The following is a 13,913-nucleotide window of genomic DNA, read 5'->3' on the forward strand; positions in this document are numbered from 1 at the left end:
AGTCAAATCTGACTTCTGCAGCTCGTGTGGGATGCAGGGGTGTATTCCAGAAAGCACGGTTAACTTATCGTCAGCTCAACTCTGAACTTTCGGTTGATTAACCCCAAACCTTGCTTACTCGAGGTATGTGGTTCCAAAAACAGACATACAGACAAAGACATTCTCAGCAGAGCGACGAATGGATAAGTCGCTATGGAAACGGACGCTAAGAAAAAGAGCACCATGCTGTTTGTTTCTTTCTTCTTTTGTCCAATGGTCATTTACATGCTTAGTGCATATCGCCACCTAATTGATGGTTGTGTACTCATTTTAATTTTTTTACGTTTAATCTTTAATCCTTGAGAATATGAATTATATTGTTTGTCTGATGCTAATTATATATTAAGTCATATCAGATGTATTTTGATTTAGAATTTAGACATTATAGAAAATGCCGATCCATGTGTGAGATGATAATATAAAATGTAATAAATAAACTATATGCTACTAGTTTTTGCTGTGGTATCAAATAATTATTCTGCTATTTAAATAATAAAGAACCATGTTTTTTTTGCTCATCTGCAAAATGAGATCTGTTACTCAAAATCTGATATGATAATGCAATATGATCCGAGCCGTGGGTTTTGTGATCCGTTGCACCCCTACTCTCTTGACTTATTTGAAGAAAAGAAGTGATCACTGAAGTTTTTAATCATGCTGATTTGTCCGCAGTGAAGTTAAGCCGATGTCTTTTTTTTAATTTTTATTCGGGCTACTTAAATTCATTTTGGGCTACCAAAATCTGAAGAATGTCTGCCCGAAGGGCTACCAGAGATTTTGAGATATTGCGAGCCCTGCTTGGCCAATGAAAGCTGCCATGGATTCCAGACCTTCAGCCGTCAGTCTGCATATCCATCGCCACCCAATTGATGGTTGTGTAATCATTTGAATTTTTTTCCATTTGATCTTTAATCCTTGAGAATATGAATTATATTGTTTGTCTGACGCTAATTATATATTAAGTCATATCAGATATGTATTTTGATTTAGAATTTAGACATTATAGAAAATGCCGATCCATGTGTGAGATGATAATATAAAATGTAATAAATAAATATACATAATATAATAAATTAAACATTACCTTGTCATAGTGTTTTATCATTTATACAGATAACTGTTATATATGCCATCTGAGTTTGGGTTGCTATAAGCAATCAGCTCTGTAAAAGAACAGTTCCACACTTCACTCTGAAACATGCAGCGTTTTTATTTGCTTAGTCATAAGTGATTTCAGGTTTATGTCGATTAATCGCGAAGCCCTACACCTGGAATTAAAGTACCAGAAACAGTAATGTGGAAAATCTCAAATCTGTCACAGTAATGGATTGTTTTGTTCAGATCTGAAATGGTTGTCGAGGCAACAAGTATGATTTAATAGATATATAAATTGCTTAATTTTTTTTCAGGAGCCTTCTCCTTCAATGGACGCTTACTATCTTCCTGGTGCAGCTGCGGATGATCTAGAAAAGGTTCAAGATACAACTTCACGCAAACGGAAAGCCTCTGGGGACATGTCCACATTGAAGAAGAGTCGTGTGAGATGAAATGTACAATTTCTAATGCTAATGTAATATGTATTTAAGTGATTTTATTCAATTGTTACATTGTAGATAAAAAAAAAATCGTCTTGGCAATAAAAAAAATAATAAATTCATAATGTGAACCACAGCCCAAGAAACCTATTGAATAGTCATGCATAAAAAATTAGAAAACATTTTTTTCATAATTAAATAAATTAAGGTGCGTTCTTCAACAGAAATCACAAAAGCCAGAATTACACAAGCTTGCATTTTTGTTATGCTAGACATTTTTAGACTGATGTGCTACCACTTTCTGCCCTACAGAGGGAGTGTTTTCACGTAATGGAAGGGTGTTAAAACAGGATGTACAGGAAGACAATTTAGACATTGAGAAAATGATCTTGAATCACTATGATACCTCATAAAATAGTCTGCTTCATGTAATACAGTCTACTTAATGGAATCAATTTAAAAGTGGTTTGTAATTCAGTTTAGCACTCTGTTTAGTGAATCCTGATTATCTGATAGTGTGTAAAGAGTAGTTAAATTTACTCAAGGTGTTGCTTACAGTTCCTGTTTGACCCCCGGTGTAATTCCTCTTTATGAAAGACATCAAAATCTTCTGTGTCCACAGCAACCGTTCCGTTACTAATGGCAACAAGTGCACAGATTTTTTTGATGCTGCTGCTGTCTGACTTATGTCATAGAACCAATTCAGATGGTTATTACTTGGTCAAATACACATCACTCGATTGAGCTCTTTCAGTGCTCTTCCTGTATTAGCAACAGGGTTACTATAACATTTTAATGTTAGACCATTTTTAACCAGCCTTTTTTGCAGTGCCATTTCTTCCTACACAATTAAGCTCATTTTAAAGGGTATTATTTGTAATGTTTAAACTAACTGCCCTTTAAACTAACTAGTCTTTGTCCCCCTTTTTTCCCTCTAAATAACAGATTACTGTTTTTTATTTATTTATTTTTTACATGGAAGTTCATTTATTAAATGTTATTACATTTAAGTAAAATAATTTATTTTGCATGGAATCCCTTGATTCCTGTCACACACATTCACTTCATGCCATAACTGGGTTTGCTTGAGAAGTCTGATGGCCTATATGAGCATGTAAATAATTTACCCTGGTCATGGCTAAGCCTGCCACCATGGACTACTGAGACCGGGGGGTTAAACCACAGTCTCAAAGCCATCGGATTACGAAGTTGGATCCCCTATTTGTCACAGAGGGAAGGAGGTGATAGGGTAGGGGGAAGGGAAAAGGGCTGTTCTGAATGCCTGTTTCACTTACCGAACACAAATCTGCTATCACCCTTTGTGTCATTGCACACTGTGTTTCTGCCTTTGTCTTTCTTTGCTTCAGTCCTGAATGAGTAATTAAATGCAGTAAATTAACCTTTTTTGCCCAAGCTCTACAGCACTACTGCTGGTGCAGATAAGGCCTCTTTGCTCCTTACCTGTCTACAAGACTGATATTGGGACAAGTAGTCTAATGAGAATAACCCACCCCACCGGGACCCCAATCTGATAGCAATGCCATGTTGCTGTGGTAATAGGAGGAAGGGTAGCATGTTGTGAGGTTTATGACCAATGCCATGGAAAATGTACATATTTCTGTAATGTATGAATAGGGGTTATGTCACAGCAATTGTATAGAAATGGAAGAGAAACAGAATGTCCCTTTGTTCCCGTCTAAAATCAGGACAGTCTATTGTTGCTCAAGACAATGTTAAACAAAACTGCTCCTTTATTCATTCAATAAAGTAGCAAACTGTAAATAAAATTCACAGAATTTAGAAAAGGAGGAGATAGTGTTTTTTTTTTTTTTTGGCCATATACAGAGTAGTGATTTCTGTGAATCTGTTCATTTCAATGAACAGTTCAAACCCAATTCACTGATTCAGTTTTACGTCTTGCAACTTGTTTCACAAATTTGTGTTTATTGCATTTCTTCTGGTAAATTTCATTATTGTAAGTCCATGTGTACCAATTCGGTTTGTTGCAGCCATGATTCAGCTCATTAAATAGGCCTATAAAGTAATTTATAACTTAAATTTAATTCGTGTAAACACTGAAGCATTACTTCATTTCTTTTAGCATACAATTTTTTTTTAGCATGTTTTAAAACGTAATAGTTAAATCTTTAATCATAGCGAGTCGTGAATATCCGATTGAAATTATTCTTGGTTCAGCGAGTTAATGAGCTCGACAAAAAAAGTGATTCGAAAAAAAAAAACTGCTCGGACGATTCCTAAACGTATCTTAGGGGGATGTTATTATAGGTCTATTATAAGGCTGTCATGGAGATAATTGGGGTAATTGTCATTTTTGATATTTCGCTGACATCTGTTAGGTTGTAAGGGCATTTTATGCGTTGTATAGCTTAATTTTGCATGTAAATCACGCACAGCAGTCTGTTTACCAATTTGATTTTAAAAAGTCAAGTCTATCCCTGTTACTTATGTGTTTCTATTATAATACGTTTCTATTCCCTGATCTGTGCTTTGGTGTGGTCCTCGGGCAAACCTGTCATCCTATTGCAGGATAATTCACGTTAGAGACAAAATAACCTCCTCGGGCCAGTTCCCCAAAGGCTCGCTTGCTGTTGCAGCAATATGTGCTCATTATTATTCTGTGGCCGTATACCCTACAGTCTACGAAACCGTGTTAAAGAGCCGGGGTGACCGACACGCACCATCATTACAGCTGTCTGATATCTCTCAACCGCCACCTGCTGCCTGTTGCCTTCAGATGACCAGTCTGTGATCTAAACAGGCTATCCTATGTGTTTGGGGAGGTGGTGTTGGACTGGATGGAGGCAGGGGAGGCTCGCTTGCTGTTGCAGCAATATGTGCTCATTATTATTCTGTGGTTATTATACAGTCTACGAAACCGTGTTAAAGAGCCGGGGTGACCGACACGCACCATCATTACAGCTGTCTGATATCTCTCAACCGCCACCTGCTGCCTGTTGCCTTCAGATGACCAGTCTGTGATCTAAACAGGCTATCCTATGTGTTTGGGGAGGTGGTGTTGGACTGGATGGAGGCAGGGGAGGGCTGAACTGACCGCTCCGCTCATGTGACAGTCTGATACCATGCGGGAAGCATGTGCGCTTTGAGCGTTTCACTTGGACCGGTGACGCGGAGGCTTTGATGAGCCGGTTCCGCTGGAAGGAAGAGGTTTCGGACTAGTCCCCATATAGGTAAACCTAAACACCTTATTCTCCGCGTTATCTACTGCGTGTCGCTGCATGTATTGTCTTTGCGTAGATTGACATCGTTATTACGCATTGGTAGCGACTCGTTTTTTTTTTTTAGCTCTGATGACAGAAGTGTCTTAAAATCATTTGTGAATATATCATTATTTTTCAATGATTTTGGGCTCTCCTTAGTCAGCATTGCACTCATGAGAGATGCTGTTATCAGTGACTTGATGCATTCTACGGAGTCATAGATGGGGATGGGAATCATACCGAATCGATTCTGGTTCTCTAACAGTTCAATGAAAGATTCTTTAGTTATTGGGAGATGGACATATTTAGAGAAATTTGAGTTCTTATTTTATTTACTGTCCCCAGCAGTCTCAAACGGTTAGATTTCAGATTTCAACATAAAATATATCACAAATGAATTGAACATACAAATTTTTAATGCAATTCTTTAAAAAACAGGCCATAATATATTACTTAAAATACTAAACAAAATGTGGTGGCATATTTCATTCATTTGTTCATTTTATGAAAACAAAACTCAAAATGTGTTGCCTACACGTAGTCATATGAACATCCAGTCAGTAACGTTGGTTTAAGTCTTACAAGCCCTAAGTAGGCCTACATTATAACACAGGAGGGAAAATAATAACTTAAGGTTCACTAAGTGAGTCAGATTAATTCAGTAACCGCGCAGACTGATTCATAAATGTCATTAATTCAGTGAAAGATCCTGCTCATGAGAGTCATTCGCTCCGGTTCATGAGAATCGCACTACACCCTGGTTATTTATTGATTCATTTATTTTAATACACTAAAAATACCGATTCATAAGATTCATTCATTTGGGAATCGGACTACACATGTCTCGTATCTTTTTTGATTTACTAAAAATAACCAGCTCAAAAGAGTCATTCGTTTAGGAATCGGGCCACACTGGTGGCGCTGTTGATTCAGTAGGCGGTGTCGATGTGCTGAATAGAAGTGCAGGAAACCCTGTCAAGAGTATTTTAGTTCGGGTTTTTGTCCGCAACGGCTGAAAAATGAAAAAACGTCATTAAAATCGATCGGGTCCACTATTTTCTAAATAGAACTGAACAAGAACTAGTTATTGATTCCCAACCCTTGTCATTGAGTATAACGGCGCGCTCATAAACTATCATTTGAATGGCTCATCATTCCAAAATCTCTCTCTCTCTCTCTCTCTCTCTCTCTCTAGTCACAGACAAACACTCTCGGGTATGTCAAATTTATTTATTGTGAGCTGTCGCTGAAGGAGAGTTGACGCTCAACGGTATTTCCAGGCGTGAAAGATCATTGACTGTGTGTTTCATTGTCAGGATTCTGAGGATATAACGCAGACAAACATGATGTTATGCTACAGGCGTCTTTGATCGTTTTCCATCATATTATTATAAGGTAAGAGACATCAGCTTTTCTCACCCTTCCTCTGGAATATTTGCCTTGGTAACTCACGTGGCTGCACCTGCACAAAGAACTGATGGTAGGACTGTATATTTTTTTTATTGAGTTTAACACACTGAGTTATTAAATGGATCATTCCTTTACATTTTTTTGCACAGTACTAGACTAGAGATAAACTGATAAATGGTTTCACATTTCTGCTGTTAACTGGCCCCTCTGTGACTCTTTTGTATTGTTTGCATAAATTACTCAAGCTTTCCCAAGCAACTATTCATTTTTAAATGAGAAATTAATCTTAAGCTTAACAACAGCCCAAAACAAGCATGAAAAAATATGGCATCATTATTAATATTGTTGTTTTTGTTTGTTTTTAATATCTTTAATCGTATTGCATTTTTAGATTTTATTGTTGTAGTCGAATGCTGTATCAGAATAAAGTAATATGTCAGTAAATATTTAAATATGTCAAAAAGAAGTGATTGATTTTGCATCACTTATCAGCCATTTTGATGATAAAAAACAAAACAATATTGGTCAGTTTTCATTCCAGATCTCACAGAGCATCAGACATCCTCATTTCAGAATCCTCTTCTTTTCTTCTTTTCAGTTTGGTGGCATGCAAAAAGCCCGTTCTGGAATCTCAGGTACCTAAGTGGTTTAGGAACATAACTTACATTAAATAATGTTCATTTGATCATTATAGCCATTTAATTGAATCCTAAATTATTTGGATTCAAGCTAGTGTATGAATGTTATTGATAGGCCTACTGTATGTGCTTTCCCTGAGAATCCAACTTATGACCTCGGCATTGACCATGTTCTACAGGAACGCCTGTAGAAAGACTACACAACAGAGTAAATGTTTCCTTTACCTTGGGTCTCATTCAGTGATATTCAGTTCTAAATAATGAGGCAACTCTCTTAAAGCTTGAGGCCGTTAGAAGGGGTTCTCTCCATAAAGATGCTCCATTTGTGAGCGCTTAACGTTCCTTTTTTGTGTGTGTTGGCGGACCCCCAAAACAGTAAATGTTTAGAAGTGCGGGGTCATTAAAAGTTGGTCGCCAGAGAGCATTGTGAATGGAATGTTAGTCAAAGTCCTTAACGGAACACCCCCAAAGGCTTTGTTCTACAGGACAATTCCCCACTGGTTTGTCCAAAGGGGAGGGAGAGGGAGGGAGCAGGGTCTTGGGTCAAGTGGCGAGACACTGACATATGTAGCTGACAACTTGTTCAGAAAGGGTCACCTGGGATGGGGCTGCTAAGCAGTGAGTGTCTTGTGAAAAGTGGAGGAGGATCTTTGATTCATTGGGAGCAAAGGGTGTCACCTTTTACCATCCATTGGTTAACTATCCTTATCTGTGTTTGTTTTTCTCTAAACATGGCATTCTTTAAAAATGACCTAAGTGTCTGAGAAAAAAGACAGCCTTGTTTATTTTTGTTTAGTTTTCATGGAATCTCGTTTGTTGCAGACAATGGTAAAAAGCCATTTTTTTCTTCTTTTATGTTAAGAAAAGTACCTTACTTTATTGAATTTTGAATTTTACTTACAGAAATTGAATATTTTTATTATTTTTATATTATTTTTATTATATTAACCGGGACTAAAAGCATGTTTATTAGCATTTTGGGAGACACAACAAATGATAAGGGAAAGAAATTATGTTTCAATATTCTATGAAATATTCTATATTATTATGAAAATCTTGTCAAATATTACTCCCATTATTACACTTCTTTTTTCATTACGTTGCCCCAAAAACACATTAATATGCAAATTAGATGTAGTTTATAGATACATTGTATATAATGAGAAAACCCATTTATGGCCATTTTACACACATTTTGCAGAAAGAAAAATGGTATATCAAATCATTCTGTTATGACATAGTTGAGAATTATATTTAAACAAAGTTTGGTAAAAAAAAAAAAAAATCCTGAAAACTAAAAATGTATTGGTGATTTTAAAAAATCTATTGTTTTTGCCTATGCATGTTCATTCATGTATTTTTTTTTGTACCGAGGACATAGCATAACTTATGAACGAAATATCATTTAAAAAAAATATTTAAAAAAAATAAAAAATTTCATGCTCTTCTGAGGGAAAACAGAAACAACAGTTTTTTTCAGTGCAGCAAGAAATGGGTTGTTTTGCATATTTTGGTGTTTGTAATGGTTGTGAAGATTATTGTGAAGATTTCTAGTGAAGTACATGATATTCACTAAAATGTTTTTCTTGAAATAAATATAAGCTAAAGAGTAAATAAAATAATAAATTGAATTTTGTAAATAAAATTCACGTGCTATGTGACATTATTTTCTTGAAAATTAAGTGCATATTCCCCATTATAATGTTCATTTACATTATAGAAAACATTTTTTTTAATTTCTTTTGATTTTGAAATGAATGTTTCTTGACAAGTTTTATGAGCTTTACGCTCATGATGTTTAAATTGATTAAGGACACTGCCATTTGATTTATTCTTGAACACCAGTTTTCTTTAGTTAGGATTACATAAACCCATTTTTTCCTTCTTTTTTTGATCTGTATCAAGACTGAAATTCTTGAATCCAAAAATAATATGTGTGCACCTTCCCTGGTGAGCCAGAACCCCAGTATAATAGAGCCGCTTCCATTTTGAGTTGATTATGTCATTTTCAGCTGTACTCTCCTTGTGTGATACAGTGTGTCGTGGATTTGTTCTTACTGTTAGGATGTTAGGACTGCACCAACGCTTCATTATAATGATGTAAACTAATCATAGTCCCTGCTGAGGTTATAGCATTTAGAATAATTCCTCTCAGTATAGTTACTGTAGTTCCGTCATTATAAATGACAAAAATGCCTTATTGTGATTTTTCTTGATGAACAGGTCATAATCTATACTGTGGTACTACTATGGTACAGTGAAGGCACCAAATACCATGGTACATGTCCAAAACAACCAGTACTTTTCGATACTTCTTACAGATATGCTCATGTTAGCGTCAGTCAGTATTCTGCTGTGTGTGTGTGTGTGTGTGTGTGCGCGTGTGCATGTGTGTGCGTGCGTGCGTGCGTAAAACAGTAAAAACAGTAATATTGTGAAATATTATTACAACTTAAAATACTGGTTTTCAATTTGAAAGTATTTTAACATTTAATTAAAAATCCTGAATTTTCAGCAGATGTTACTACAGTCTTCATTGTCACAAGATCTCAGAAATCATTCTAATATGCTGATTTGGTGCTTTAAAACATTTCTTTTCATCAATGTTGAAAACAGTTGAGCAGCTTAATATTTTGTGGGAACCGTGGCATTTGTTCAGGATTGTTTGTTAATAGAAAGTTAAAAACAACATTTATTTGACATAAAAATCTTTTGTAACATGATGAATGTCTTTACTGTGACTTTTGATCAATTTAATGCATCCTTGCTGAATAAAAGTATTAATTTCTTTCAAAAAAAAATTGTAGTTTGGAGTAATTGGGCCTCTTTAAATTCTTAAAACAGATCCAAATATGCTCTTAAGAGCTTTGTATTAAGACTTTATTTCAAGTATCAACATTAACTTGATCACTGACGCCATTAAATTGGACGCTCACATTAAGTACTTTAAGAAAAAACAAACGTTGTTCTCCTCTGTCTTCCATCTCTGCAAATTCTGCTTCCTCCAAATAACAAGCTTCATTGAACACATTAGACTTCTTGATCATTTCATCTTGTTAGATCTAGAGTTTAATGTCAAAGACGGAAAAGCTAATAGGCCTGATGTACCTCTGATTAAATGAATCTCATCTGCCGAGAATTGGGGGGTTTGCTTGTACAGAAATGCTCCGCTTCTGTAATTTGGGGCTTAAACTTTCAGAAGTCTGTTTTCATAAAACCGGCTTAATGTAATCTTGTCGTATTATGTCAATATTCTGATAGAGCCAGATGTTTAACATTTAGCATCAAAATTTATTCTGGTCTAAAACGTGTAAACATGCCAAGTCCAAACCACTGTCTGTTTTGTTTTTATGTGATATTTAAGGTCAGTTAAATTGGAAATTTGTGCGCATCTAGCATACTTGCTAATGACTGCCTTGAAGCCAGCCAGTCTGATTGGAAGTGGTGATTTCAGCCTTTTTAGCGCATATTATTCATCTGTGACGTTAGTAAACTAGACTGACCCTAGTGTTCAATCTAGCTGTTATTTAGCACAAGCTATTGTTAAATTAATTTATGTTGGACATGGTTTCGAAAATCTTGATATTGAATGTTTATTTTTTTTAACAGATTAGGAAGGAAAAGACAAGAAAGGAAAAAGGTTTTGGTGTCAGGTAAACTACTCTGGGCACTAGATTTAAATTACAGGTCATCACAGGTCCCCTTTCAAGCTATCTTCCTGTCTTTGTTTTTATTTGTCTTGTGTGCCACAAAAGGCTTTTGTCACACTTTCCTAGGTAGTCTTTAGAGTGATCAACAAACCCTCATATAAAAGGTCAAGGGTCAAAATATTTTGACCTTTGACGAACACTATAACTATAGCAAAAATGTGTTTTTGTGCTGCCTGTGCACCTTCATTATTATTTAATCCTTTCAGAATGCAATATCAGGCATGATGACATTAATTAATACATACCTTAATTATGAATATATCATTACGTCACATATGTGACCTTGGACCACAAAACCAGTCTGACGTCGCTGGGGTATATTTGTAGCAATAGCCAAAAATACATTGTATGGGTCAAAATTATTGATTTTTCTTTTATGCCAAAAATCATTAGGATATTAAGTAAAGATCATGTTCCATGAAGATATTTTGTCAATTTCCTACTGTAAATATGTTAAAACTTAATTTTTGATTAGTAATATGCATTGCTAAGAACTTCATTTGGACAACTTTAAAGGCGATTTTCTCAATATTTAGATTGTTTTTGCACCCTCAGATTCCAGATTTTCAAGTAGTTGTATCTCGGCTAAATATTGTCCTAACAAACCATGCATCAATGGAAAGCTTATTTATTCAGCTTTCAGATAATGTATAAATCTCAATTTTGAAAAATTGACCCTTATGACTGGTTTTGTGGTCCAGGGTCACATACTGTATATAAATTGTATTTCAATGGTACACAATCTTCTATTAAACTCATATCCAGACACACTCATTTTAGTAAAAGCGAGGTGTAAACAACATTCAATAAATCTGTGGTTTTGCAGATATTTTTGTCTTGAGATTTAGTTTTGACTCCTTTGGATTTGCATCCCAAATCTATTTTAGTGAAATCACACTGCAAACTGTGATTTATTCCATATCTGGCTACTACTGTAAATGAGAGCTTGCCTGAGGTAAAAGCTTTGTTTTATGCAAAGTTTTATTTTTTCCGTACATTTCTGCCATATGTACATTTACTGACATAGTCACCACCAGTGTTGGGAAAAGTTACTTTTAAAAGTAATGCATTACAATATTGCGTTACTCCCTAAAAAATTCACACAGTGCACACAATTCCTCTGCACTTCCGATTTCTCCCAATATGGGGACAGGAGAGCTGTCAGTCAATAAATGGGAAAACAAAGTAACTGGCATTACTTTTTTTGAAAAAGTAATTCAGATATTTTCTTGTAAATTAAAAAAGTAATGCGTTACTTTACTAGTTACTTGAAAAAAGTAATCTGATTACGTAACTCGCATTACTTGTAATGAGTTACCCCCAAAACTGGTCACCACTGATAAGCTACTACTAAATATATTGTAGAAACGTGTATTATACAGCGGCTTTGCAACGATTTGTATCGTAAAAGGCGCTATACAAATAAACATGAATTGAGTTGAAATTTATTGAAATTATGCCGGTGTGTTGGTGTTTTTTAGCTTGTGCAAAAAGAAGATCTAATCCATTCACTCTCTGGGCTTATTTTTGAGTTATGTCAAAAGTATATGTTGCTGTTGTTTGTGTGAGACCTAAAGGGTAAAAGTTTTTGAAATTCTAATTCTGTTTTGAATTATTATTAGTGGTGCTTTCTAAGACATCATTATCACTATTGCTCATACTATGGGTTAGTGATTTGAACAAACTCATAACTCCTCAATATTAAACTTTGATGTGTTACTCATTCTGCTATGTTTTATATTTTTTATTTTATTTTTTACTTGTTTAAGAGGGGATGACATCTTTTGCATGATTAAACGGGCAAAAAAAAAGAAGCTAAAAACCACTCAGAACACCTTAGGAACATAGCAATACTCTGGCCATCCACAATACATTACTTCCATTTCATGCTGTAAGTGTCCTGCGCAACGGCAAAATGGTAATAGTTAATGAATCAACCCTTGGAAGGGTTTAAACCTAAAATATTTCAGTAAGCAGCCCAAATATTTACCTGCTAGGCTGCACTAATCTATTTTCCTCTCAATTTTTTTTCTATTTTGACATATTTTACTATTTTACATAATTTTTCTTTTGTACCCATTCGCTTGTTCTCTCTTTTTTTTTTCTTCTTTACCTACACAGTTTTTCATTCTGTTTGTGAGTATGCAGCTGCATGATTATGGTTTTATGAGTCTAAGAAAGCTTTCTCTTTATTGTATACGGTAAACCTGGCTGGTAATGTGAGATGACATTAATACTGAATAAGATAGAGAGAGGAACGTCAGGTGACGAATTTCCATATGCAGGGCTGCTGACCATAATAAATAACACTTCCACACCGGCAATGAGAAACTGTGTACATTCATGTGTGAGCAGATCTGTCTGTACTAACTGCATCACCATGGATACAGTGAAGCACTTATGATGAGCTTTAAAGAATGCTGTATTTTCAAAGGCTTGAATCACAGCTCTTTTGAATCAGTACACATATATATTATTTCATAGAGTTATTAAAATTGGGAGATTCAGATGACAGAAACTTACATAGACGACTGCATTCATGTGCTTGTCACTTACAGTGATAACTCAGTGTAAGGCTTTGGTGGGGAGATACACTGATTCACACTGATTCATGACTAGCGCTCATATGTTTTTCACCATTGCACAACCTTACACAAGTATGCAACTAATGACTTCATTGAGCCTTGGGATCCATGTTCAAAGATCATGTTTAATGTACCTCAGGTTCTTTCTGCTACATTAATTATAAATATGAGTTTAGGCTACATTTCCCTTGTTTCGTTCTCCTTGGTTCATACATTTCGTCAGGCGTTTTGGAGCTCAGCCTATGCTAACGCCTCAGCTCTCCTGAATGGTGACTCCTTCGAAAGAAAAGAGATGACTTAGCATTTCCTTTTGGTTTGGGAAGAGTCATAAAACAGCTTAAAGCGTTTGCAGAATTTGCCTTGTCAGTGCCAACACACTGCAGATAAGGGGCCATCAATATGGGCCACAAACGGTTGAATCAATGTTTATTTTAGGTGGAATTGAGTCATTTGTTGCTAATGTGCTGAATTTGATTGTGAAGGCATTTTTTTTTTAAGTTCACATTTAGTTATTGAGCTCCCTGCCTGTACTAATCTCTAAAAGCCATTTCTGTAATCTCAACTTTAGGTAGTCTAATAAATGTCAACTAGTTAAAAATGTCCTGTAGACTGAGAAACAATTGATATAATAGCTGAATATGGTTGGCCATAAAAAGAGTGACTGTTTGGAACGTATTTGAAACTAAGACACTTAAAGGGTTAGTTCACCCCAAAATGAAAATTAGGCTGCGTTTTACACCCCCCCCCCCCCCCCCGG

General features: G+C 35.5%; 2 protein-coding genes across 4 annotated transcripts in view; both read left to right on the forward strand.

Annotated features, from left to right (window-relative positions):
* The window catches only part of LOC107696488 (DNA topoisomerase 2-binding protein 1-A-like), a 46,127-nt gene extending 44,418 nt beyond the window's left edge, over positions 1 to 1,709 (forward strand). The window contains 1 exon segment of the mRNA XM_016496835.1: positions 1,449 to 1,709. Within this exon segment, the coding sequence (XP_016352321.1) occupies positions 1,449 to 1,586 (138 nt within the window). The 3' untranslated portion in view covers positions 1,587 to 1,709.
* A 2,936-nt stretch (positions 1,710 to 4,645) lies between these two features.
* Positions 4,646 to 13,913, forward strand: part of LOC107696496 (transmembrane protein 108-like) — a 63,817-nt gene continuing 54,549 nt past the window's right edge. The window contains exons 1-2 of one of the 3 annotated variants that reach the window (XM_016496848.1): positions 6,064 to 6,208; positions 6,822 to 6,858. In XM_016496848.1, coding sequence (XP_016352334.1) covers positions 6,831 to 6,858 — 28 coding nt within the window. In that variant the 5' untranslated portion in view covers positions 6,064 to 6,208; positions 6,822 to 6,830. Of the gene's footprint in view, positions 4,784 to 6,063; positions 6,209 to 6,821; positions 6,859 to 13,913 lie in introns of those variants that run through there. The other 2 variants (XM_016496850.1, XM_016496849.1) reach the window with 2 other exon arrangements.

This window comes from Sinocyclocheilus anshuiensis, unplaced genomic scaffold, assembly GCF_001515605.1.
Source record: "Sinocyclocheilus anshuiensis isolate Anshui unplaced genomic scaffold, SAMN03320099.WGS_v1.1 scaffold931, whole genome shotgun sequence".
Classification (NCBI taxonomy): Eukaryota; Metazoa; Chordata; class Actinopteri; order Cypriniformes; family Cyprinidae; genus Sinocyclocheilus; species Sinocyclocheilus anshuiensis.